Source organism: Phocoena sinus, chromosome 3, assembly GCF_008692025.1.
Source record: "Phocoena sinus isolate mPhoSin1 chromosome 3, mPhoSin1.pri, whole genome shotgun sequence".
In the NCBI taxonomy this organism is placed as follows: Eukaryota; Metazoa; Chordata; class Mammalia; order Artiodactyla; family Phocoenidae; genus Phocoena; species Phocoena sinus.
Genome location: NC_045765.1, coordinates 3335164 through 3361154, shown reverse-complemented (window position 1 = coordinate 3361154; position 25991 = coordinate 3335164). Strand labels below are relative to the sequence as shown.

At 54.6% G+C, this 25991-nt stretch overlaps 1 protein-coding gene across 11 annotated transcripts; it reads right to left on the bottom strand.

Moving 5' to 3' along the window:
* Window positions 1-34: 34 nt before the first annotated feature.
* On the bottom strand, window positions 35-25931 carry ANKRD24 (ankyrin repeat domain 24). Of its 11 annotated transcripts, XM_032626230.1 has the most exons (23): window positions 25243-25930; window positions 22744-22815; window positions 14964-17031; window positions 14022-14108; window positions 13790-13920; window positions 13624-13712; window positions 12536-12600; window positions 11980-12037; window positions 10381-10451; window positions 10082-10188; window positions 9719-9906; window positions 9198-9226; window positions 8483-8563; window positions 8238-8345; window positions 7579-7623; window positions 7387-7485; window positions 6503-6575; window positions 6202-6320; window positions 4619-6025; window positions 2219-2386; window positions 879-1004; window positions 585-650; window positions 37-388 (listed from the first exon to the last, which is right to left on the bottom strand). In XM_032626230.1, the coding sequence occupies exons 3-23, from the start codon at window positions 15291-15293 to the stop codon at window positions 311-313; spliced, it is 3525 nt and encodes a 1174-aa protein (XP_032482121.1). In that variant the 5' UTR covers window positions 15294-17031; window positions 22744-22815; window positions 25243-25930; the 3' UTR covers window positions 37-310. The 11 variants fall into 11 exon arrangements, with proteins under 11 accessions (XP_032482124.1, XP_032482121.1, XP_032482125.1 ...); XM_032626233.1 differs by lacking the exon at window positions 879-1004 and having other exon boundaries at window positions 35-388; window positions 25243-25931; XM_032626234.1 differs by lacking the exon at window positions 9198-9226 and having other exon boundaries at window positions 9719-9749.
* Window positions 25932-25991: the final 60 nt, after the last annotated feature.

The window sequence follows — 25991 nt, the reverse complement described above, 5'->3', positions numbered from 1 at the left end:
GCAGTGGGAGCCCAGCAATCAGGCCACACGACGCTTTCATCTTCTGCTCCGTGAGCTTTTATTCCTGGGGTGGCGTCTGATGATAAGACCAGACATGAGGGAGGGGACTCACAAATTCTCCGGCGCAGGGAAGGGTACACGGTCAGGGCCCGGGTCTAGACTGACCAGCGCATGCAGGGACCAGTGGGGCCGTGGAGGCAGTGAGGGATCATTGGGAAGAAGCCCGGCTGGTCTCCAAGTGCGGATGGTCAGCGCGTGAGTCTGGGAGCCCCGATTCGGGGCCTGGAAGGCGGAGGGCAGTGCTCTGACCTCAGCGGCCCTGGGCCTGGAGTCTTTGCATCTGCAGGATCTGACTCAGAATCCGCTGTACATCTTCATCCATCTGACCCTGGGGCGGGAGGTGGAGAGAAGCCGAGAGAGCCTGGGCGTTCCCCACCGCCCCCCACCCAGCTTCTCCATTCCCCTCCCCGACCCCCCGCCCCAGAGGCCATGAACCTCTTCCTTCGACCAGCGTCCCATTGTACAGATGGAGACATTGAGGCCCAGGGAGCAGCAGTGGCGCACCCAAAGCCAGGGTGACTCACCTGAATGGCGTAGAGGAGGTGGCTCCTATACAAGGCCACCACTGCACTGTGGTCCCTGGCAGCTTCCTGTGGGTGTGGGGAGGGTGCTCAGAAAAGCAGAACCCCCTCCAAGATATGCCAGAAAGCCCCCTTTGCACCCCGAGCCCCTAGTTTGATGGCAGGCGCCGGTGTGACTGTGCTGCTTGCTAAAATACTGAACTGTTTTCCTTCCACGCCTGGCCCATGTGCCCAGCCTCCTGCCTGCCCGTCACCCTCCGGGGAGCCCTGTGCCCAGCGGGTGGGCGAGGCTCTCACCTCCAGCTGCTCCCGTAGAGCCTTCACCTGACCGCGAAGGGCCTCCACCTCCGAGGAGCCTGGGGCTCCCGGCTGGTCCTTCAGTGCCTCCTTAAGACTGAAGACCTCCTTGGAGAGCTCTGTGATCTGAAGTGGGATCAGGGGAGGGTCAGCTAGCATGCTGAGCCCGGGGCTGGGGGCCTGCGACCTTTCCAGGCAAAGGACAGGCCTTGGAGGGAAAGCTGCATGCTAGAGGTTAGCAAACTCTGCCCTGCAGGCTGAGTCCGGCCCATCGGCTAAGAATGGTTTCCACATGTTAAATGGTTGAGGGGGAAGTCCGAAGAAGAATGACATTTCACGACACATGCAAATGAAACCAAATTCACATTTCCATGGCCACACGTAAAATGTTACTGGCGCACGGCCAAGCCCATTCATTGTCACAGGGTCTACAGCTCCTGCATCAGCGGCAGAGCTGAGTGTCCTGGCCAAGTAAGGCCAAAAACATTGACCGTCTGGCCCTTTACAGAAAAACCCTGTGGATCTTGGAGTCCCGGGAAGTGAAAGCGGAGACAGAACAGGAGGGCCGAAAGCAGCCTGGCCTGGTGGGGCTGGGTCAGACAGGCCAGGGTTTGGGTCCTTCTCTACCCTTTCCCTGCTGGAGATCTTGGGAAGATGACTTAAACTCTCTGAATCTCAGTTTCCTCATCTGTAAAGAGAATCACACTTCTCACCTTGGTAGGCTGCTGTGATTAAGTTTAAACTGTGTCAGCAAACAGCAGGCACTCAATAAATGCTGGGCTTTATTGTTATTTCTATAGATCAGAGGTTCTCAACCAGGGGAGATCCTGCCTCCCGGGGATGCCAGGCAATATCTGTGTTTGTCACCACTGGGGGTGGCTCCTGATATCGAGTGCGTAGGGGCCTCGAATGCTGCTCCATACCCCACAGTGCCCGGGATGGTCCCCCACAAAGAATAACCTAGCCCCAAATGTCACTAGTGCTGAGGGGGAGGAACACTGCTACAAATAAACCATAATCCGTACCGCAATTTCATCTTCATTTTACAGAGGTGGGAACTGGGGCTCAGAGAGGTCAAGTGACTTGCCCAGGGTCACGCAGCAGGTTGGGGCTGGGTTTCTCTGTGTGCTAAAGCACCTGGGGCTCTGGGGGTCACATCCACTGTCTAGTGAGGTGCTGTGTGACTTCAAGACACTCAGTTTGCCTCTTGGAGCCTCTGTTTGCTCATCTGGAAAATGGGCTGATTTCCCAAGCCTCTTTCAGTTGGGACATTCTTAGATTCCCTCCAACCTCTGTTGAGTGGGGGGCCCCCTGACTGAGCACAAGAAAAGGGGACCCACCTTCTTGTCCTTCTCCTTGGCGCTCTCCAGGGCCTCCTGGGCACGGCTCTGGGCCTGGCGTGCCCGCTCGGCCTCAGTACGTAGCCCCCGCAGCTGCTGCTCTGCGGTGGCCAGCTGGGCCTCGGCCGCGTGCCGTTCACTCTTCATGAATAGCGCCTCCCGCTGCACCTGCGGCCCAAACCCATGTGTGACCCTGAGGACGTCTGGACCCCAAAGATGCCTGGACACCAAAGATTGTGACCCTTCTATTTTGGTCTGAGGCTATTCAAGCCCGTTGGGTCTCAAGGAATTTGATTCAGGGAAGTTCTGGATTTCTTTGGGCACGATGAACATTCTGACTCTGCCAAGCTGTGTGTCCTTAGGCAAGTGACATAAGCTCTCTGTGTCTCAATTTGCTCATATGTAAAACGAGGATAATAAGAGCCTCCACATCACAGGGTGATTGTGAGGATAAAATGAGAAAATACATGGAATACACTTAGAATGGCGCTTGGCACACAGTAAGTGCTATCTTCAAGTTTGTGATGTTGTTTTTAGTGTTATTATTACATAATGAACGTTATTACCATTATTATTACAATATAGCCAATGTTCTTTTCTCTGCCAGTGGTGCGAAGGTTTGTAGATTTCTTACGAAATGAAGGAAAAACAGAAGAGTCTGGATGAAAAGCAAACAAATGCCCCAAAATTGATGACTGCATTTTCACAAAAATATCAAGATTGGAGCAGTGTTAGATTTGCAAAAATTGATCCTGGGGGGATCACTGGCCTTAAAAGAAATAAAAGGTCAGGGAAAATGGATAATAATTAGATGTTCCACTTAGTACAGACTGACTACACCTTAACAATTAAAAAAAACAACAACTAAGTCTGAATCAAATCAGACTTTCAAAATTTACCCACAAAAGAAGTGATCATGAAGGAAGGTAAAATTCAGAAAATAGGGCTTCCCTGGCGGTCCAGTGGTTAAGACTCCACGCTTCCACTGCATGGGGCACAGGTTAGATCCCTGGTCGGGGAACTAAGATCCCTGAAAGCAGTGCAGCCAAAAAAAAAAAAAAAATAGAAGAGAATGTTCTTGGAAAAACAGTAATCCTGGCTGCAATTATTAATCACTTGTACCATCACTGTCCTAAGTAAAAGTAAACCATTTAATTCTCACGTGAGGACTAAGAACTATTATTAGCTCCATTATACAGGTGAGTAAACAGAGGCATGGAGAGAAAAACGCTTTCCTGATGACAACTAACAAATGTGGCTTTTTATTCACACATTTGTTAAAAACAGTTGCTAGGTTTCTTTGCGGGATGTATGTGTGTGTGTGTGTGTGTGTGTGTGTGTGTGTGTGTATTTAAGAAAAGAGATGGGGTCAAAAGATCCACCTTCAGGACTTCCCTGGTTGTCCAGTGGTTTAGAATCCTCCTTCCTCCACTGCAAGGGGTGTGGGTTCGACCCCTGGTCAGGGAACTAAGATCCCACATGCTGTGGGGCAACTAGGCCCGCATGCTCTAGAGCCCGTGTGTCACAACTAGAGAGCCCGTGCGCCGCAACTACTGAGCCCGTGCACTGCAACGAAGATCCCACGTGCCGGGGACATCCCCCGTGGCACAGTGGTTAAGAATCCACCTGCTAATGCAGGGGACACAGGTTCGAGCCCTGGTCTGGGAGGATCCCACATGCCACGGAGCAGCTAAGCCTGTGTGCCACAGCTACTGAGCCTGCGCTCAGAGCCCACGAGCCACAGCTACTGAGCCCACACGCCTAGAGCCCGTGGTCCACAACGAGAAGCCACCGCAATGAGAAGCCTATGCACCACAACGAAGAGTAGCCCCCTCTCACCGCAACTAGAGAAAGCCCATGTGCAGCAACAAAGACCCAACACAGCCAAAAATAAATAAATAGATAGATAAAAAGGAAGATGGCAGGCTTCCCTGGTGGCGCAGTGGTTGAGAGTCCACCTGCCGATGCAGGGGACGCGGGTTCGTGCCCCGGTCCGGGAGGATCCCACATGCTGTGGAGCGGCTAGGCCCGTGAGCCGTGGCCGCTGAGCCTGCGCATCCGGAGCCTGTGCTCCGCAACGGGAGAGGCCACAACAGTGAGAGGCCCGCGTACCGCAACAAAAACAAAAACAAAAACAAAAAAGGAAGATGGCAAAAAGGGCTAACCATTAGAAAATATGATGGGGTCAAAATGACCAAAAGGTTTTTAAAAAGAAAACACCAGTTGAAACACCCAGGAGGTCAGAATGGCTGCAGGGTCAAAGGTCCACCTGGATATATCGCAGCGTCAAGTCTCTGCAGGACTGAAACCGATGGGGTCGAAACATCGCATGGCTGTGGGGTCAGAACAGACCACCAACTGGCTACTGGCTGTGCCCGATGAGGATCCCACCATGCTCACCTGGAAGACCTCGGCGCTGGTCTTCTCGTGGCGTCGCCCCAGCTCCTCGAGCTGCCCCTGCAGCCGGGCCACGTCGGCCTGCAGGGCATCCACGATGCGCTCGTGCTCCAGGCGGGCCACGCTGCCCACACGCTCGCGCTCCAGCTCTGCCCGCAGACGGGCGGCCTCCTTGCCCGTGGCCACCACCTCCTGCTCCAGGCTGGCCGCCCGTCCCCGCAACTCCAGGGCCTCCTCCTGCAGCCGGTGATGCTCCGAAGCTGGCACCACTGACTGGTGGAGCACCTCGGAGGCCTCACGCAATTCCGCCAGGCCCCGCCGAGCCTCCTCGCAGGCCGCGGCCAGCTCAGAAGCCCGGGCCTCAGCCACGTCCCGCGCCTGGCCCAGCTGGACGGCCGCGGCCCGCTGCTGCTCCCCGGCGGCAGTGGCCGTAGCCAGCTGCTCCCGTAGGGCCTGCACCTCCCGGCTCAGCTCCAGCCGCAACTCCTCCCGCTGGGCCAGCTCTGCCCGCAGGCCCCGAGCCTCCTCCTCGGCCAACAGCCGGCTGGCCTGGGCCTCGTCCAGCCGGGCCGAGGCCGCTTCCATCTCCCGGAGGCGGCAGTCCCGGTCTCGGAGGTCCTCCCGGGCCTGCTCCAGGGCGGCCCGCAGCTGGCCTGTGTCACCGCTGCTGACCCCGCCAGCCCCACCACCCTCGGCCTCCGCGGGCTCACACTTGCCGTGGGCCGCCTCCAGCTCGGCAGCACTGGGGTGCAAGGCGGGGCCTGTGGTGACCCTCGGGGTCGTGGCCTCCACTCCCATGGCCTCCGTTTTCACGGTCCCTGTGCCTGTGAGCTCTTCCTGCACAGCACCTGTTCCACTGGCCTTCCATTCTGGTTCCTCTGTTTTCATATTTGTGGACTCTGCTCCCGTGGCCTCTGTTTCTAGGTTTCCTCCTTCTTCTAGAGTTTTCGCTTCTGTGACCTCAGCCCCTGTGGCCTTTGTTTCCAAGCGCTCGGTGCCCACACCCTCTGCTTCCGTGGCCTCAGCGTCTGTGGGTCTTGTTTCCGTGGCCTCCGCCACCATGGATGCTGCTTCCAAAGCTCTGGCTTCCGTGGTTTCTACTCCCGCAGCCTCCTCATCTGTGCTCTCGGCTCCATTAACTCTGGTTTCCGGAGCTGCAGTGCCGTCAAGCTCTGCTTCCACTGGCCCGTTTCTGGCGGCCTTGGCTTCCGGGCCGTTGCCCTCCCTAGGGGCTGCCTCCTCTTCTCCAGGGCCCTCCTGTGCTTCCTGCTGCCCCAGCGCCTGCAGGGCCTTGGCATGCTGCCTGCGGAGCTGGTCAAACTCAGCCCGGAGAGAGTCGTACAGCGCCAGAGGGATGACCTCGGCCAGACTGTCAGCCTCCATCTCGTCCTTCTCGAAGTGCTCCAGGATCTGGCGGGGGCAGGGCAGCCAGGCAAGAGCTGAAGTGGCCATGGGGGGCACAGGGCAGCCGTGCCACTTTCCCTGTCCACAAACTCAGCCACGTGCCCGCCCAACCCCCCGGGGAACAGCCCCTCAGGTCCTCAGGTCTGTCCCCACCCAACCCTCCCGGGCCTCGGTTTCCCCACCTGGACCTTCTCCATCAGTTCCTGGTTCTGTCTGGTGAGCGTGGCCACCTGCTCCTGCAGCAAGGCCAAGAGATCCTGGGCCGATGGGCTTAGGTGCTTGGAGAGCAGCGCCTCAGCCCCTGGCAGGGGACACAGAGTCAGGCCCCAGGGTCCCTGGGCAGGCTGACTTTGGGGAGTGGAATAACTAACGGGGCGGGCCAAGCTCCCTCCCAGATGCAACCTCTCTCAATGCCTATGGGTCAAGGCTCCAACTCCTGGGGCCCCAGACACAACAGGTGGGGGAGGGCAGGGGGGAGCTCACCTGGTAAGTCGGGCAGCTCACCCTCCTCGTCCTGCAGGGTGGCCACATCATAGCTGGTGTTCTCCCTCTCATTCTGGTGTGGGGGGGGTGATCAGGGTCCGGCTCGGGGTCTTGCCCTCCCTCCAGCCCCCATGTCTCCCCCAAGTTTGTGTCCATAACCCCAACAACCAGGGGTGTACGTGCCACCTGGTCACAGGGGACCAAGAGAGGGATGGGAGTGAGTCCTTGAAAGGGTGTGCCTGTGTGCGTGTACCTGCAACAGGGGTTCAGGGTCTGTGGGTCGGCGGTGAGCAGGTGTGTGCATGTGTGGGCGTGCACAGTGGCCCCGGTCTCTCCTCTGTGAGTCCCCGTGACTGTGTGTGATTTTGCACTTGTGTTTTAGTCTGTGGTGTGTGACCGTTCTGTGTTTCTGTATGTGTGCATGTACGTGAACATGGTTGTGTACGTGTATCTATGTTTGTGTAATTATGTATTTTGAGAAATACTTGTGTGCGTACATGTGTTTGTGGGTGTGTTGCCTCGGTGTGTGATTGAATGAGAAATACCTGCTGTGTGTGCCCAAGTATTTGTTGTGCCTATGTGATTATACACCCACAGATGTGTTTGTTGTGTGTTCGCCTGTTGTATGTGTAAGACCACATGTATACACGCGTGGCTGTTCATCTCTGCACGTATGTCAGCGTGTGTGATTCTGTGTTTTAAAAGTGTCTATTATGTGTACCTGTTTGTACGTTTGTCTGTTCTGTGTTTGCATGTGTGAGACTGTGCGTATCAGTGTGGCTATCACGCAGCTGCAGAAGAGAGGCCCTGCCCCCTGGTGGCCCCGCCCCTGGTGGCCCCGCCCCTAGAAGCCCCACCCCTGCCCCGCTCCCCGCTGGGCCCACCTCCAGCAGGGACAGCCTGCTCTGCAAACTTTCCACCTCCCGTCCTAGACTCTCCTTCTCCTCCTGCCTCTCTGCCAGCAGCTGCTGTAGCTCTTGCACCTGCAGGGAGGCAGTGGGGGGGGGCGCTCAGTGGGCCTCTGGGGAAAACACTGGGCAGCTGGCCATCCAGCTTCCCCCCACCTTCCACCCTACCTGTCTCTCCAGGCTGTGGAGGGAGCTGGCCTCCGCCTCTGGCAGCTGACGGAAGAAAGGGGCCTGGGCTTGGATCTGGGCTGGGGGTCCTCCCTGGCCTACCTCCTGCTCAGTGGCCCTCCATCCCAACCACAGATGTCCTCTGGCCTATTTTGTGCCAGACCCCCTTTAGGGCCACTAATTCGTTCATTTCTTCATTCACTCACTTACTCAAATATTCATCCATCCAGTAAATACTTATGAAGCATCCACTGTGAGCCAGGCACCATCAACCATGTCTGCCCTCGTGGGCTTACAGTCGAATGGGTGAATGTGAATAAAATATATGGTACATCCAATAGCAGTAAGTGCTTTGAATAAAAATAAAGGGAACTGTGAAGTGAGTTGGGGTGTAACAATTTTAAATAATCTGGGTAGGGGAGGTGTCTTTGAGCAAAGACCTGAAGGAGATGAGGGAGGGAGTCATAGGGACATCTGGGAAAAGGTGTTTCTGGCAGAGGCCACAGCACGGGCAAAGGCCCGGGGGCAGCACCGTGCCTAGAGTGTTGGAGGAACACTGAGGAGGCCCGTGTGTATGGAGAGGGAGAAGAGGTAGGGTACCCCCAAAATGGTACCTGCTGCAGGCTTAGCCCAAGGCCCATGTCTCTGAGGCCCCTCACCTCCTGCTTCTTCCGTTCCCGGTTCTGCTCCAGGCCCCGGATCTTCTGCAGCAGGCGGCCCCTCTCCTGTCGCAGCCGCACGATCTCCTCATAGGCATCTTGATCATCCTGTCCCCCGACCCCGGGAACCCACCACCTTTACGTGATGCCCAAGGACTGTACCCTCCCGTACCTGAGCCAGAGCTTTCTCCCCATCCTGCCTGGAGTCCCTCCATGCCTCCCCCCAAGGCCAGGGCATCTCTCACCGGCATCGGGATATTGGCAGGGGGCTGAGGTGCCTTTCGCTTCTTGGGGGCCCCTTGCTTTTCATGGCTGGACACAGAGTTCTGGGGGGGGGGTAGAGGGGGTACATGGGGGACATGCCAGCCTCCCACCCAAATAAACCAACACAGCCAACCCACTCTCTGTCACCAGCCCCAACTGTGCCCTCACTTCCTGTGTGATCTCGAGTGAGTCCCTGCCTCTCGCTGGTCCTCACTTATCCCAGCATAAAAGGGGGCAAGACCACATCTCCTGAGAGCTCTAAATCTTATGTTTTACCCTCTGCCCCTCTCCATGCCCTGGCACTTTCCCCAGCTAGACCCAATTGTTTACAATTCTTTCCCTATGGAGCTGAGATGCTGTAGTGCCGGAAGAGAGAAAGAGGCCAGACCTGATTCCTTCACTGATTGCACCAGCCCTCACCCATCTCAGTTCCCTCTACCATCCCACCCTAGCCCCCATGATTTGGCCCCATCCCCGCAGTGTTCTCACTGAGTCTTGAGAGTTATGCTGTGGGTGCTGCTGCCACTTGGTGGCAGCATACCCCGAAGGTAGCATTCTTCCCCAACCTGGTCCTTCCAGGTATTAACCCTGAGTCAAGGGTCCATCTCTTCCTTCTCTTCCCAGGGAGCCTGGGTCAAGGGGGAAGGTAGTGTGTGCACAGGGAAAGGGACTTGTTTGCTGCTTAGGGATCCATACCTGAGATGATGCCTCGCCTGAGTCATCCTCTGGGAGGGCAGGGGAGAGAGGGAAGCAGGGTCAGGCACTGTTCTAGGGATTCCATTCCTAGCCCTAGGAAGGGCATTAGTGAGCCCAGGGGACTTGAGAGGGCTCCCAATTCCCCCCAGAATCAGGACTTTTAAGGTAGGAATCAACCATTTTGACAGAATACTAATAGGAGGGGCCTTGAAACTCTCAAAAAGAGAGAACAGTGGCATCTCCAGGATGGGGCAAGTGGAAGGGCCAATTCTTAGGAAAGGTAAACATCCAAGAATATGGATGACCCAGGAAAACAGAGTTGACCCCTAGGCTATTCTAAAAGCTCTGGGGTTCCTCAAAACTGTCCTGAGTAGTGTGACGGGAGCAATGAAACCTCCTATAATACAAATAGGGATACCTTGAAACTATCCACAGTAGGGAGGGAGAGAAAGGGGTGACAAGAAATTACCTAGAAGATGGAGGAGGGTGCTCAAAATTGTTCAGAGGTGGGGTTTGCATACCGCTGGGTGGTGTGGGGCGCTGGGCGGCCTCCTGCAGGAGGTGTAGGATGAGTTTGTCCCCTGCCAGGGCGCCGTAGTGAGCAGCGTCCTGGCCCAGCGCATCAGTGATGCCCGGCTGGGCCCCACCCTGCAGAAGCACCTCCACTGTTTCGGGGCTGGCTCCCTCACAGGCCAGCATCAGGGCCGTCCTACCAGAAGAGGAGGCTACTGAGGGAGTGAGGACATTTTCAAACCACCACACCCTCCTCAACACCCAGGGTGGGTAAGGGGAGGAGGACAACTAGATCCCACACCCAGAGAGGTTAAGAGACTTGCCTAAGTCACACAGCACACAGCGGACTGGCTGAGAGGGGAGATGCTCACCTGCCCTGAAGGTCCTGGTCATTTGCGGCAGCCCCTTGCTGCAGGAGAAGGCGGCACAGATCTGTGTGACACATCTGAGCTGCTATGATGAGGGGTGTTGTACCCAGCTGGGGGAGGGGGGTTGGGAGAGGGATGAGACAAGGCATGAGAGAATGACTCTGGGCGGTGGGGAAGCCTATGAGGGCCCCCAAGCTTCCCTCCAAATCTTCATACTTTTCAAAGGGCGCCTGGGATGCTGCCACTTGGTGGCAGCGTACCTCAAATGCAGTATCTTTCCCCACAAGATCCCAAAGACTCACCCGATCTCGGGGATTCAGATGGGCCTTGGAGGAGCAGAGCATTTCTGAGCAGGAGATGCAGCCGCCAGCCGCTGGAAAAAGAGAGAAGGGTGGGTAGGAAGGGCATGGCTTTGATGTTTTCTGGGGGCCTTCTGCCTGAGTGTGATTCTTATCCTTTATTTCATGAGAAATTCCCACCTCCCCCAGAAGATCAGTGACAAAGAGATGACTCCTATTATACAGATGAAGAAACTGAGGCCCAGCCAGGCCCACGGTCACCCAGGGGGTCAGAGAAAGAGCCAGGAGGAGGACCCGGGTCTCCTAATTCCCAGTCCCAAGCTCCTTCCACATTCCACTGTGGGTCCCTCTTAGGGTGGAACGTTTCACTGATTTTCATGTATTTAACCCCTTTTGATTCAACCAGCATTTATTGTGTACCGACTATATACCAAACCCTCATACGAAGAGTGTTAATATTTACTAGAGAGATCAGACCTCCGCTGAGGTTGGGCAGGCTTCTTGGGGTTTGATCTGAGCTTGAGTTTTGATGGTGAAAGGGGGAGGGTAGAGGTCACTGCATGGACATGGACCCTGAGGCAGGGAGGAGCTTGGAAGGATTTGGTCATCAAGGAAGTAGGACAAGGTGTGTTATGTCCAGAGCCTCAAAGAGGGAAGGAAGGGCTTTGTGCAAGGAAGTGTTGCTGGAAAACCATTAAACTCTTGGATTTCCCTGGCGGTCCAGTGGTTAAGACTCCGCAATTCCACTGCAGGGGGCGCGGGTTCGATCCCTGGTGAGGGAACTAAGATCCCACGTGCTGTGCAGCATGGCCAAGAAGATAAAATAAGAAAAAAAGCTAAAAAAGAAAATCATCAAACTCTATGTGATTACCTGCTGTGTGCCCAAGGACTTATGGGGTTTTGTTTGCTGTTGTAATCCCATCGCTTAGAACCGAGCCTGGCACACAGCAGGTACTCAATAGTTATTGAAAGAAAAAAAACCACGGAGCTTCCATAACGTGATCAAAGGCTTTGCCACCACTAGGTGGCAGCGTACTCCAACTGCAGGGAATGTTTCAACAGTGAATAAAACTCCAGAGCAAATGTATTCCACGCTCCCAAGAGGATAGACGGTTCTTGAGTCATCAAGTGAAAGACATTCCCGAATGTCATGGGCACGGTGGACAGACCCTGGCTCAGGTGGGTGGGTCCCTTCCCTCCCTTGGGAAAGGAATTTGGATTTGATGACTATGAAGGTTGCCTGGACCTTTGGCCTTCCTGAGATTCCCTAGGAGCTCCTTGAAGCAAATTATACTCTGGTCACCCTCTGATCGTCCTCACCCAGGCCCAGCATACAGTAGGCTGTGCTTCGGGGTCAGACGGCCTGGATCCTCCCCACTTTCTTGCTGATAAGCCTCAATCCCCTTGTCTGTCCAATGGTCATCGTCCATGGCTCAAAGGGTCAGAGGATAATGCAGAGCCCAGTGCCTGGCACACAGTAGGGGCTCCACGAGGAAGGAGGTAGAATGTTCTAGGCAGGTCCCCAGAGCCCTAGGTAGAATAATTCCCAAGCCTAGCACCCTCTGGGCCATGGTGGCCAGGGCGAGGCCAGGCTGCACCCACCTGCGTGATGCAGGGCCGTCCACCCACTACTGTCCACAGTATCCACCACGCAGGATGCCTGGGGGGGGGAGGCGTGTCATTGGAGGTGGAGCCATCCCTGTTTAGGAGCCATCCCTGTTGCCTAATTTCTCTAGGAACTGCCCCTCCTTGGGCTCTGCTGTATTTCAGCCTCCTTGCCTCCCCCCTTCTCCCCTCCCACCCACCTGCTCTGTGGAACCCACTTCTTACAGGCCCCCAAATGACTCTCTTGGCTTTTATGAAAATTGGTGAGAAAGAGGGATTAGCTGGGAGCCCAGGAGCAGCCGGGGGTTTGGGGAGAAGCTGGGCTCAGGAAATAGCTGGTATTGGGAGTATAACTTGGGTGTGGGAAGTAGCTGGACACTCAGGGAGTATCTGGTTGTCCAAGGAGTAGCTGGGACTCAGGAGTAAAAGGGGCCAAGGAATACAAAGGATTCAGGGGATAACTGGGGGTTCAGTGAATTCCTGGAACTCAGGACTAGTCAGGGCAAGGGAGTATCTGGGGTTGGGAAGTATCTGAGGCAGGAAAGGACACGACCTGCAGTAGTTGCTTCAAGCACTGAGGGTGCCCATACTTGGCGGCCAGGTGGAGGGCGCTGTAACCTGCAAGGGAGAGAGAATGTACTAGAGCTTCAGATACTCAGGGAACTTCCAGTTGCCCCCCCAAACCTGTGTCAACTACTTGTGATGACTCTAACAAGTCCCAAAACCCAGGTACTTCTCAAAACTGTGCTACTCCCTGGGACCAGAGGCTTTCCAAACCTCAGCTAGTAGGTGTCCCAGACAATCTCATCCCAGCTACACTCCACATCCATCCACTCCTCAAGCACTACTGTCCCCAGCTACTCCCCAGGTCGCCAGCTACTCCCCAGGTCCTCAGCTACTCCCTCGGTCCCCAGCTACTCCCCAGGTCCTCAGCTACTCCCCCGGTCCCCAGCTACTCCCCCAGTCCCCAGCTACTCCCCAGGTCACCAGCTTACTCCCCAGGTCCCCAGCTACTCCCCAGGTCTCCAGCTACTCTATAAGCTCAACTACACCAAAGTGCCAGCTATGCCGCTTTCTTTGATACTCTACAAATTCCCAGTACCCATACATCCTGGCTCCTATACTTGTTGCCCTGAAGCTTCAGATGTGGCTATGCCCCATGCCTAGCTATTCCGAGTCCCAATTACTCCCTCTGGCCATGCCTTCTATCGCAGTTATCCCTCAGGGCCCTAGTTAAGTCACACACCTAGATTCTCATCTTGTCTCAGCTACTCCCAGAGCTCAGCTAACTCTAGAGCCCAGCTACTCCATGCACTTCAGATACTCCCCTCCAAAAAACTGTACTTGTTATTCTCACGCCCCCAGATGCTCCTCTGTTTCCATTACTTCCTCTGACTCAACCACTACCTGAGTCCCAGCTCTCCCTGATCCACAAGTTGACTCACTCTGTTTGCTGATGGCCATGGTCTCCATCCTTGGGTACCACAGCCTGACTCGCCCCTGTGCCTCCCTGGGGGCACTGAAGAGAACCCCCCTTTTTCAGCAGGACATGGAGGCCATGAAGCAGGGCCTGGCTGGACCCTCAGGCTGGGCACCTGGTCTGAGTTCCTCTTCCCTCCCCCAGGGCCCGGCGGGTAGTACCTGCCCCATCCGTGCTCATAACGTTGGCGCCGTGTGTCAGCATCACCTCTAGACAGCTGGCTGCACCCCTCATGGCCGCCAGGTGGAATCTGGAGGCCAGAGGTCAGGGGTCAGCTGCAGGGTGGCCACCCCTCAGCCATCACACCCCCAGGATGTGGGCACTCACGCGGACTTGCCCTCGGGGTCCAGCTTCGTGGGCACCAGCCCCTTGCGGGCAATGAGGGAGGCCACCCGTGCAGCATCATTGTTCTCCACGGCCTGCAGCAGCCGCTCGTCACTTTTGCCCCAGTCCTGGCTCTGCGGGGCACACCCAGGGGAACGTGGGACTGGCGGCCACTGCCCCTCCCCACTCCCCCAGCAGGGGCTCCGGGCTCTCACCGCCCGGCCTGGGCACTTGCCTGGCGCCTGCCTCTGGCTGCCGGCTTCGGGATGGGGCAGGGGCCGCAGGGTGGGCAGGAGCCAAGGTCAGTGGGGCTGAGCCGCAGCTGCCGGGGGGAGTGGTCCTGGGTTGGGGCCTGAGACAGCAACCCTCAAGCCTGGGTCCCCAGCATCTGCCCCCAGGTCCAGCTGTCATACACCATTCCACCATCGTACCATTAAACCATCCCCAGATCAGCCCCCAGCATCCTTCCAAAAAGTTGTCCCCCAAACCTAGGCTCCCAGCCCAGCCCTTAATGAAAGCCACCTTTCCAATATCACCTCACCATATCCCTTTCTGAACTACCCTCCGAAGTCTTCCCATAGGAAACCCTATGGTCCTATGTCCCTCAGCACCACCCTCTCCCATCTATCCTTTGACTGCCTCTGAGATGCCACAATTGTCTCCCAAATGTCCCCATATCTGAAATGCATTCCAAAATGTCTTCTCCAAATTCCTGACATGTTCTCCAAAATCATCCCCCCAATAACCCCATCATCTGTCCCCAAAATGCCCTCCCCTAAAATCTTTCAGATGTCCTCCAAAATTGTTCTCCAAATGTCAGTATCTTTTCCCAGAAAAGATCACCCAAAACAGCATCCAAACTGTCCCCACAAATGATCCCATCCAAAACTGTTCCCCAAAACTGTCCCTCTACATGCCCTCTAAATGCTCCTGTGTCCCCATCTGTCCTCAAAACTGTCCCCACAAATGTCCCATCCATCCCCCCCAGTCTCTGCCCCGCCCCCTCCCTCCCCCCTGATCATCCTTCGCGGGTCTGAGGTTGGAGGGTCTAGGCTCTGCGAGGCCAGGGGGCGGGGAGGGGCGGGACTGGGAGGGGAGGAAGGGGAGGGGAGGAAGGGCCCGCGCCCGCCCCGCTCCCGCGCCCGCCCCGCTCCCGCGCCCCTTCCCCCGGCCCTACCGCGAAGGAGGCGGCGGCGCAAAGGCACAGCTGCTTCATGGTGTCCAGGGCGCCGGGCGGCCGGGCGGCCGGGCTCCGGGAGGTGACCAGAGGGAAGGGCCCGCGATGCCGGGGCTCGGCCGCCCGGCCCGCGCGGTCCCGCCAAGCCCCGCGCCAAACCTCCCCCGCGCGCCCCGCCTGCTGCCCCCCTCCAGGCCCCTCCCCTACGGGTGAGGGGGAGTGCCAGGGAAGGGGGCTGGGCTCTGGGGGAGGGGCACCGCGGTGGCCCGACCTGACCTTCTTGCCACCGGGAGGCTGAGGCAAAGAGGGCCAGGCTCCCAGGATCTCCATGGACCCGCCTGCGTTCGTCTCCGCCTCTCTGGGGGGGGCGGGGCGGGGAAGAGGGGGAGTGTGGGATAGGGGGAGTGGTCTCAGGTCACTCCCGGTTTGGTTCCACTGCCGCTGGGCTATCCGGGCTCTCCCTCACTCATTCATTCACTCTTTCATTCATTCATCATCCACCAGCGGGGCTCTGCAGTCTGACAAACCTGAATTTGAATCCAGGGCACCCCCCGCCTCGCCCCCTGCCCTCCACACACCCGCATTTACCATCTGTAAGATCGGCCCAGATACTTACCTGCTTTGGACTTCACTTTCCTCATCCGGGAAATGGGTTTCATATTAAACAGTACCTACTGCAGAGGGTTACTGGGAAGACTAAATGAGATGCTATATATGGGGCCTGGAACATAGTGCGCCATAAACACGGATTCAAAGAAAGATGTGGTTGGGCTGTGTGCATATCTAATACTGAATCCTAGGGACGCAGGACATAGTAGGTGCTCAGTTAAACCACTGAAAGACAGAGAGGACACAGCCTTTGGCTCTAACTCCAAGGGGCTGGGAGGGTCTGTGTTCTGCTGGTTTTCTCAGACTGGAAGCCCCTTGAGAGCAGGGTCCCACTGAGGCCTCCCTGGCAGAGGCCAGGGTGGGGTGGGCACCCCAGGGTGGGGTGGGCAGTTGGTGAATGTTTGCTCCGTTAATGTGTGACTCACAAAGCCAAGCCTTCTGAGCCATGTGTATTTCATTCATTCAGTCCACTTGTGCTACAGGGTGCCTGGCACGGCACTGGGCATTGGGACTCAGTGGTGACGAAGACAGATGTCCCTGCTATTACTGAGGTCCCTGAGGAGACAGACACACCCATGGATTTATGAACCAAGGTGATCAGGGCTATTATGAGGGAAGCCCAGGTGAGCTGGGAGCTCAGAGAGGACTCTTGATATCATCTGGGGAGTCAGGGAGGGCTTCCTGGAAGAAAGGACATCTGAGCTGAAACTTGAAGAATGGGCAGGAGTTGGGGAGTGGCAGGAACAAGATCATGTTTGGGAGATATCATGAAATAAATTGCTCTCCTGGACCAGAGCGGGAGCCTCTGCCCTGGTCCAGGACCTGGGGCGTGGGGTGGGGCAGGGGTGTGCATACTTAAGGGTGGGGGCAGAGGAGGAGAGGTGCTAGGCTAGCATAGGAGCTGGAGGAGGGGGTCCTGGGAAGGCGGGGGAAACCAGGAGTGTGGCGTGTCAGGAGAGCCACAAATGGTTCCAAAAGTCAGGATAGTCCACTGTGTTGTGGATGCAAATTCGAGAAGGGACCAGGAGAAGGGAGAAGATTGGGATTACAGGGGAGAGAAGGGATGAGTGAGGAGACAGGCCTTCAGGAACCCAAATTTAAGAGCAGTGACTGCTGACAGGCACTGGGGCTTTGAACCCAGCTTGGCCATTGTATAGTTGCTGTGTGACCCGGGGCCAGCCATTCTCCCTCTCTGGGCCTCAATTCTTTAACAATGGGATAGATAATGGAACGAACACTATAGAGCCGGGTTCCTCCACCCAGAGGCACTGCTGACACTTGGGGCCTGGTCATTCCCTGGGGTGGGGTCATCCTGAACTCTGTGGGGTGTTGAGCGGCACCCCTGGTCCAGAAACACCCACACCCACACACACCATGTGAAAAACGTAAACGTCCCAGGTATCACCCAGTGTACCTGGAGGCAGGATCACTGCTGTTGTCCGTGATTATTCTTAGACACCTTTAGGCAGATGGAGGGAGAAGTGGGGGCAGGTAAATGGAGAATCTGCTGATAAGCAATTGGGGAGTTGGAAGGAGGGTGTTAAGGGCTCCTCTCTCCTCTTACACCGAGGGGGGGTGGTGTGACCCTCTCAGGCTTGTCCAGAGAGGAGACTGAAATGGATCTCCCAGCTCAGGCCTCGGATTTCCAACTGCCCTCGGCCTGTCCTTCTGGATGTTAGACAAGCTCAGAAGCCCCCCGCAGTGGGCCAAGGGCGTCGCTGTCCCGGTAGGGGCTTAGGCCAAGTCTTAGCATCATCTCACTCCTCTCTCACCCCACACCCAATCCAGCAGCCAACCCCACCAGCTGTAAACTATGTCCAGGGACCCCTTCTCACCCATGGTCCAGCCCCATCACAATTCTGGGAGGTCACCTCCTCCCAGGCCTCCCTGCTTCCGTTCCCCTCCCTGGTCCACAGCTTCCTAAAGCCTGCATCAGAGCATTTCTCTCTTCTGCTCAAAAGCCTCCAGCGACTTTGCTCAGCATCAAATGCTAACTGCTCACAGAGCCCAGGAGGTTCTATGGCAAGCGGTCCAACTGCCAACGGAGGTCCCCAGGGCTGGGGTGGGTGGCAAATCCCAGCCCACCCCATCCCTACCTGGTTTGGTCCAGCTCAAGAGCTAAGGATGGTTTTTACACTTATAAGTGGTCAGGGGAAAAAAAAAATCAAAAGAAGAGTAGTACTTCCTGACACATGAAAATTATATGAAATCCTCATTCCAGTGTCCATAAAACAAGTGTTATTGGGATGGGGCTATGCCCATCCATTTTCAAATGGCCTATGGGAATTCCCCAGTGGTCCAATGGTTAGGACTCCATGCTTTCACTGCCGAGGGCCGGGGTTCAATCCCTGCTCAGGAAACTAAGATCCCACAAGCTGTGTGGCGTGGCAAAAAAAAAAAGTTTACTTTCTGGCCCTTTACAGGAAAAATGTGCCTAGCTTTGCTCTAAACAATCCTCCTTGTCAACTCTCTGAGCTCATCTCCCCCTACCTTTCCCCTGGTCCGTGACATCCTGCTGCAGTGGCCTCCTTTCTGGTCCTCAGACAGCTCTGCCCACCTCCGGGCCTTTGCCCTTGCTGTGTCCTCCACCCGGAATGCCCTCCTTCCTCCACTGCCCACAACGCTGATTCCTCTACTGTCTTTTGCACTGGAAGACACCTCTTCAGAGAGCCCTTCTCTGATCACCCCTTGTCACTCTGACCCCTTAGTGGGGGGTTATTTTTCCTTCATCGTTCTTACCACTACCTGACGTCATCCTGTGTACCTTTCTGAAAATATTGTTTCCTCTTGATCTCTCCACAGAATCTCACCTCTGCACAGGCAGGAATTTTTGTCCCCCTTAGTCACTGCGGCTGGATCCCCAGCAGGTACCGGGTATAGATTTTGAAGGACCCGGTGCAAAATGAAAATGCAGGGCCCCTTGTTGAAAAATTATGAAGAATTTCAAGATGGGGAGATATGAGTATGAAACCAAACATGGGGTCCTTCTGAGTGGCAGGGTGTGTGTGTGTGTGTGTGTGTGTGTGTGTGTGTGTGTGTGTGTCTGTGAAGCCGGCCCTGATCTCCAGCCCACAGTAGGTGCTGAATAAATGTTTGTTGGATGAATTAAAGAAATAGTGACTCATTTAAAATAAGGTCACATATCTAATATATATCTATATGTACATTTGTTCATTTCAAGAGTACTTTTCAGGGCATCCTAATAATAAACTACAAGCTACAAAATTCAGTCAATCCCCTAGTGCCTGTGTTGATCTAATAGCAATAAACTACTTTGTTCAAACTGAAAAAAAAAAAGAAAAAGAAACTGACTCTGGGAATAAAAGTGAGGGAGAGACAGAGAGACAGACAGATTTTCCAAAAAGTGTTGAGGCACCGGGAGTTTACGAATCTCTAAAATTTTCTACAAATCCGCACTCTTCTTCCATGTAGGATTTTTCTAAAACCTGAAATAAGGGCAGGAGGTTGATGGGAATCCAAATACTAGGCTCCCGGCTCCAGTTAACTCCCATCTTTTTTCTTTTCTTTTCTTTTCTTTTTGCGGCATCGCGTGTCATGTGGGATCTTAGTTCTCCGAACAAGGGACCAAATCCGTGCTCCCTGCATTGGAAGCACAGAGTCTTAACCACTGGACCACCAGGGAAATCCCTCCCATCTTATGGATGGAAAAACTGAGGCCCAGAGAGGGTGCGAGAAGGCTCGGAGCAAGTAGGGCGCTCTGCTGGGACCTGGCAGAGCAGGCTGTATCATGAGAGAAGCAGAAAGGAGCGGGGAGGGCGCGCCGGTCAGGTTGTGTGCTGAGAATGGGAAATGGAAGGTCCGGAGAGATGGAGACGGAGGTGGAGACGGACCACTGCAGTCGCGGGTGTTTGCTTTCTTCCCTCGGGGCAGCCGAACAAAAGCTGAACCTGACTCCTGCGTTTGGCAGAGAAACTGGAGCCTGGCAGGTAGAGGGACTGACGGGGGTGGGGGGCGGTTTTGGTGGGGGAGTGGAGGACCAGCTTCTCCTCTCCTTCCTCCCCCAGGCCTCCCATCTGCCGTGCCCGCTCCAGCCCAGGCGGGCTCTGCTCGCTGCCCCCGCCCTCCCTGACACACCCAGAGACCCTCACACCCAGGCTGAGGTTTTAACACCCTTCTATTCCTGCCCTCCTCATCTTGACACTGTGCCAGGCACCTATCAAAACACACCCACGTCCCAAATTAGGTGTTTTTTTGTTTTTTTTCTTTAAATTAAGGGTACTTTAATTAATTAATTTAATTTATTTATTTTTGGCTGTGTTGGGTCTTCGTTTCTGTGCAAGGGCTTCCTCTAGTTGTGGTAAGCGGGGGCCACTCTTCATCGCAGTGTGCGGGCCTCTCACTGTCGCGGCCTCTCTTGTTGCGGAGTACAAGCTCCAGACACGCAGGCTCAGTAGTTGTGGCTCACGGGCCTAGTTGCTCCGCGGCATGTGGGATCCTCTCAGACCAGGGCTTGAACCCGTGTCCCCTGAATTAGCAGGCAGATTCTCAACCACTGTGCCACCAGGGAAGCCCCTAGGTGTTTTTTTCGTTTTTGTTTTTTTTAGCGGCACAAACGTTTTGAAGGATTGGATTTCAATAGAACTCTGCTTTTGAAATTCAACAATCCCGTGGTTTGGTTTACCACTGGCTACAACTTCTCCAGAATCTGTAGCAGGAAATGTGAACACTAACTAGGAACCAATTTCGAACGGGATGAAAATTTTAGGATCGTTTCGCAGTGAATGAAGCTAACCCCATGCCACGTTTTGTAGGGCTTAACAAACAATTTATTCCTTGCTCTGGTGCCCTCTCTCTCTCTCTCTTTCATTCTCTCTCCCTCCCCCTCTCCCTCTCCTTCCTTCTCACTTCAATCAATGCAAGTTTCCCAGCAACCAAGGCCCAATAACACAGCCCTAGTAACACAGGTGTTCCTAGTAACACAGCCCAGGGAGAAGGCAGGCATTCACTTCCTACCTGTGTGATGTTGGGGAAGTTCCTTAACCTCTTTGGGCATCGTTTACTCATTTATAAAGTGGAGATAAAAGCTCCTACCCCATATGATTGTTATGAGGGTTAAAGGAGCTGACATCTGCAAAGCACATGGAAATCTCCTTGTAGTGTTTGAAAACAAATAAATAAAAACAAAAATGGGATGAAATAAATAAAAATGAGTTCAACGGCATTGAATTTAAATTTTAAACGTTAAAATAAACAAAATGAAAGGAATGTTAAAATTGACAAATAATAAAAATACATTTAAAAATCATTTTGAGGGGGGAATTCCCTGGTGGTCCAGTGGTTAGGACTCTGAGCTTCCACTGCAGGGGGCACCGGTTTGATCCCTGGTCAGGGAACTAAGATCCCACAAGCCGCGCAGCACAGCCAAAATAAATAAATAAAATAAAAATAAAATAAAATAAAAATCAGTTGGGAAAACTTTGGAAGGCCAGAGAATGGTGGAGATATACACAAAGTCACTGAGCTAGTCAGGGGCAGAGGAAGAATTCGAACCCAGAGCCATCTGACTTTAAAACCAGGCTTGGGACTTCCCTGGCGGTCCTGTGGTTAAGACTCTGCTCTTCCACAGCAGTGGCCACGGGTTCGATCCCTGGCTGGGGAACTAAGATCCTGCATGCTGTGCAGCAAGGCCAAAAAAATTTTTTTAATTAAAAAATAAAACCAGGCTGTTCCTCTGCCCCGTTTTTGACATTCAAGGACTCCTTGGGCTGGGCCCTCTCGGGCCTCAGCTCCCCCTCACATTCTCTCCTCCAGCCAAAAGAACCTTTTCATCATCCCATTATGTCCCTGTATCAACCAGGCTCTGCCCAGCCTCCAGACCTTTGCTCACACTGGTCCCCATCCCCCTCCCTGTGTGCCTTCACTTGTCTAACTAAATCTTCCCATCCTTCCAGGCTCTGCTCCAGCACCACCTCCTCCAGGTAGCCTCCCTGACTGCCTTGGGCCTTCCAGATGGGAAGGCCCTGTCATGGGAGAAAGACCAAGGGCTCTAAAGTCAGACACGTGTGGGTTTGAATCTCCCTGTTGCCACTTTACTCTGTGACCAGGAGAGGTGAGTTAACCTCTCTAGACCCTAGTTTCTTTGTGCTGTAATTGGGAAGTCTAGCCTGACAGAGGCCAGTGCTCAGGAAGGCTGGCTGCCAGACTCTACATGCAAATGTTCTCTTAGCTTCTGTGACTCTGTGCCCTGGACCAGCCTGCACACTGGCAGGGACTAGCGGGGCCGGGAGGGAGTGGGTAATGAATGAGGAAGGAGCACAGTCTCTGGAAGTTCACAGCCCAAAATATAGCTGCAAGAGAAGCCAGCTAGACCCCACCTCAGGGCCTTTGCACTGGCTGTTCCCTCTGCCTGGAATGCAGTTCCTGCAAATACACACATGGTTTCCTCCTCCTTTCCCTTCTGATCTTTACTCTAATATCAGCTTCTTGGTGAGGCCTTTCCGGACAACCTGCTTTAAAATTGCAACCATCTCCCCTGCTCAGGATGCTTTCAATTCCCTTTCTTTGTCTCCCTGGTACAAAATATGCCTTTTCACTTATTTATCTTGTTTAGCATCCATCGCCCCAACACAGCTGTCAGCTCCACAAGGGCAGGGATTTCGGTCTGCCCTGTTCACTGCTGTGTCCTTTGTGCCTAGAACAGCACCCAATACAAATATTTGCTGAATAAATACTCAAAAGCAAGAAATCAGGGTCCCTGAGAAAGTGAGGCCCCAGAAAAGCAAGTGGTCAATGTAGCTGGGAATAGAGATTTTCCGGAAGAAATGTTCTTGAGGACAAATTGCGAGCGATGGGGAGGATCTGATGCACAGTAGTACAGGGAAGAGAATTGCAGGTGGAGGGAACAGCCTGGACAAAGGCATGGTGGCTGAAAAGCTTTAACAGGAAGTAATGTGGAGATCAGGGCAGCAGGGGGCAGTAGAGAGGAAAGAGAGGGGAGGTGGCCAGAGGCTAAAAGGGTAAACTTGAACCTGTGGATGGTGGGCAACCATGGAAGAGTTTTGAACAGGGAGGCGCTTGGTCATACTGCCAAAAGAATCTGATGACAGACAGAGGACAGCAGTCCAAGGGCCCAGTGGATCTTCAGCCAGGTCCTGGGGGACAGGAGCCTGAAGTTGGGGGATGTCAGGCATCTCAGTGGCCTCAGACTCACCTCTGTCTTCTTAAATCGTGCCCGGAGGGTCTTCATGGCCAGTGTCAGGTGTTTCTCCTCTCCCCAGGCCACCTACAGAAGGCCAGGGGGTAAGGGACATCAATCCTGGTGGGCAGGAGAGTCGTCTGCCTCCCACTCCTCAAAAGTACCACTTCCTCCTCCTCACTGGCCATCCCAGCCCCTAGAGCAGGACATGAACCTATCCTATCTTCTAAATGCTGTGTGTCCTTCAGCAGATCACTTGTCCTGTGTTTTACATCTCTCTTCGATAAAATGCAGGAAATAATCCCCTCTTACCCAACTTGTGGCCAGTTTCCTGTGAGGTTTCTAGCATACAGCCTGGCAAACATAGGTGCTCAATAAATGTATCCCACCAGTATTCCCTGTTGCCCAAGTAGATCAGGCTTTTTCTGGTTTCAAGCTTTTATCTGTGCAGTTACTTCTACCTAGGATGCCTTTTTTTTTTTCTTCTCTGGTGAACTCCTATTCATCCTTAACAGCCCAGTTCCAAAATCCCATGGTGTTCTGATCAGCTTTGCCTCTTACTAGTAGGCAGAACTCTAACTCCTCAAATTGGGTTCCCCCAGCTCTTCCTCTGCCCCACCCCTGGCTCCAGAGGCTGGAAGTGTCTGGACTGATTCTGTTTTCTTGAATAGTTAGGGTCTCCTGGGGGCCCAGGCCCAGAGCCGAGGCGTCTTAGCACAGAGGCATGTTTCTTGGAAAGTCAGAAAGAAAATCCTTGCAGCTAAGTCCCCTTACACCAGCCTGGCTCCTGTGTGAGTGAGAGCACGGAGGCAAGTCACCCAAGGTGGGCAGAGGTCCGGGGTGATGGCTGCATGCATGTGTGTGCACGTGTGAGCACAAGGTATGTGTGTGCATGCACGTCTGTCCAGCTTAGCCTGTTTTGTGTTTCGTGCATGTGCAGGTATAGAGGTCAGGCAGGGATCTCAAGGGGGCATTTTGCCAGGTGTCTGGCTAGGAATTCCTTCCTATGTCTGAGTGGGATTTCTGTTAAGACATATCCTTCACCTGTCCTTTTACCTGCTCACCTGCCTATGAATTCTCCAAATCATCTTTCCACCCATCCACTCACCTGTGCATCCATCCTCCCACCCAAGCACTTCTACAGCCACCCACTGTCCACCATCCGCCCAACTTATGTTCTCATGGTTCTCCACGTACCCTTCAACAGTGCTCTATCCACCATCCACCCACCATCCACCTGCCCATCCACTGATCCATCCACCCACCATCCACTCACCCATCCAATCACCCATTGGCCACTACCCACCCACTCATCCACCCAGCTCATCTTCTCATGGCTCTCCACGCACCCTTCAACCATCCTTCATCCACCACCCACCCACCATCCCATCCACCTGCCCATCTACCCACCCAACCACTCATCCAACCACCTATCTACCTCAACTATCCACCCACCCATCCACCTATGCACCCACCCATACAGCCAACACCCACCTACCATCTACCCACCCAACCATCCTTCATCCACCACCCACTGACCCATCTACTTACCACGCATCCATCCGAAGCGCACCCACCCATCCATCCACTTGTTCATCCACCTTCCCGTCCATCTACTGCCCATCCTTTCATTCACCCCTTCAATTTACCCCATTCAATCAATGTACCCATTCACTCACCACCCACTCCACCCACCCTTTTTCTTTACTCCTGTCTAACGGGCTCAATCACACCCAGAGCAGGGTGTAACTGACACCCGAGAGAAGTCCGCAGGTTGCCTGGGCAGGAGGGAATCCGCAGGCTTGGGGGAGGGGGAAGTACCCTCATCTAGGGACCGCTTCCTGGAAGAGGTGATGATATATGAACAGGGCCTGATGGCTGGGCAGGATATTGAGCTGCAGCAGCAGAAGAAGAGGGTACGTACCCTAGACAGCGCAAAGGCTGGGAAGTGGGAGGTGCACGCATGAATGAGTGTGTGTGTGGGTGTCAGCATGCCTCAGCATAGCTGGGACACACACCAGCCTTTCCTTTCTCCCACATGCCAGGGATCAGGGGCAAGGAGCCTGAGGCCCTAAGGGGAGCCTCCATCCCAGGCCTCCCTTAACTCCTTCCCCTCCTACCTCCTGCAGCTCCAGTGACTCCAGCACCAGGCCACTGTGTCCACTGCCAGCTCTGGTTACCTGCTCCCAGCTGGGCCACCAGCTCGCACCAGCAGCTCCCAGCTCGCAGCTCTGACACCTGATCAGCTCTGAGCGGGCAGCTGCCCCAGGGGGCCGGGGATGAGCAGAGGGAGGAGACAGGCTGGCAGCAGGGCTGTCTGTTGCCCAAGGGGCTCTGGTGGGAAGACACCGATGTTCTTCCCGACCACGGCTGGACGGATTTCAGTTTCTGTAATGAGCCACCCTTTTCCTCTCTTCTCAGCCTTCGTACTTGCGGTCCCTATGCCAGGAGCCCTCTTTCTGTACCTCCTGTCACCCCCAACTGGCTGATTCTCCCCATCTCAATCGTACTCACTGTTCAGATCTTTGCTGCAACATCCCCTCCTCCAGGAAGCCTTCCTGCTTGCCCCCAGGCTGGGTCAGGCGCCTCCTCTGAGCTCCTTCATTGCCCAGTGCCCTCATTACAACCCACTCACACTAAGTCACCATCGCCCGGTCACAGGGTGCTGCCTGTGTTCTCCAGCGTCTCCCCAGTAAACAGTAGGTGCTCAATACGTTTCTTAAATGAGTCCTCAAGGCCTCCAGCCCCGGTGATTGTGAGCAGTTTCTCCAGCCTCTTGGTGAAGTCAGGACCTGTCCTGCTGAGTGATGATCATCCACCTGGATAACGTCCAGATAACTTAGAGTGGCGTCCGTAACCCTCCCTAGTGAGGCCCCAAATTGCCACCCCCTGAGGCCCCCGCACACATGCACAGGTACCCTGCATTTGTAAATTTAGAAACTTATGAAATGTGCAGGGGAAAAAACCTTGGACTCGAAGCATAAGTCCTGGGTCCCTTCTCTCAGGCCATGTCCTGTGAGGGATGGGGTGCGGGGAAGGGGCGCATCAGTTTACTCATTTGTAAAAAGGGGAAAGAGGGAACCGATCGCTTGCGCCTCTCATTTTAGAGGTGACTAGAGAACTCTCACGTGGGCAGTCCCCTAGTTTCCAGCCCGGGTCACTGGACAGCCCTATTCTCGCCACCATCCACATGCCCAGCACAGTAGGAAGCTGGCTGCTCTTTGCCAGCAATTAATATGGCGACTGAGGCATTAGCGCGAGCC

Bases quoted from the DNA above. Each gene is read 5' to 3' on its own strand.
- ANKRD24 (XM_032626230.1), bottom strand. From the start codon at position 15,293: ATGGAGATCCTGGGAGCCTGGCCCTCTTTGCCTCAGCCTCCCGGTGGC. The intron at 12,601-13,623 runs GTACTACCCGCC...TCTCCCTTGCAG, and splicing joins TATGAGCACGGATGGGGCAG to GTTACAGCGCCCTCCACCTG. The intron at 389-584 runs GTGAGTCACCCT...CTCCCGCCCCAG, and splicing joins ACCTCCTCTACGCCATTCAG to GGTCAGATGGATGAAGATGT.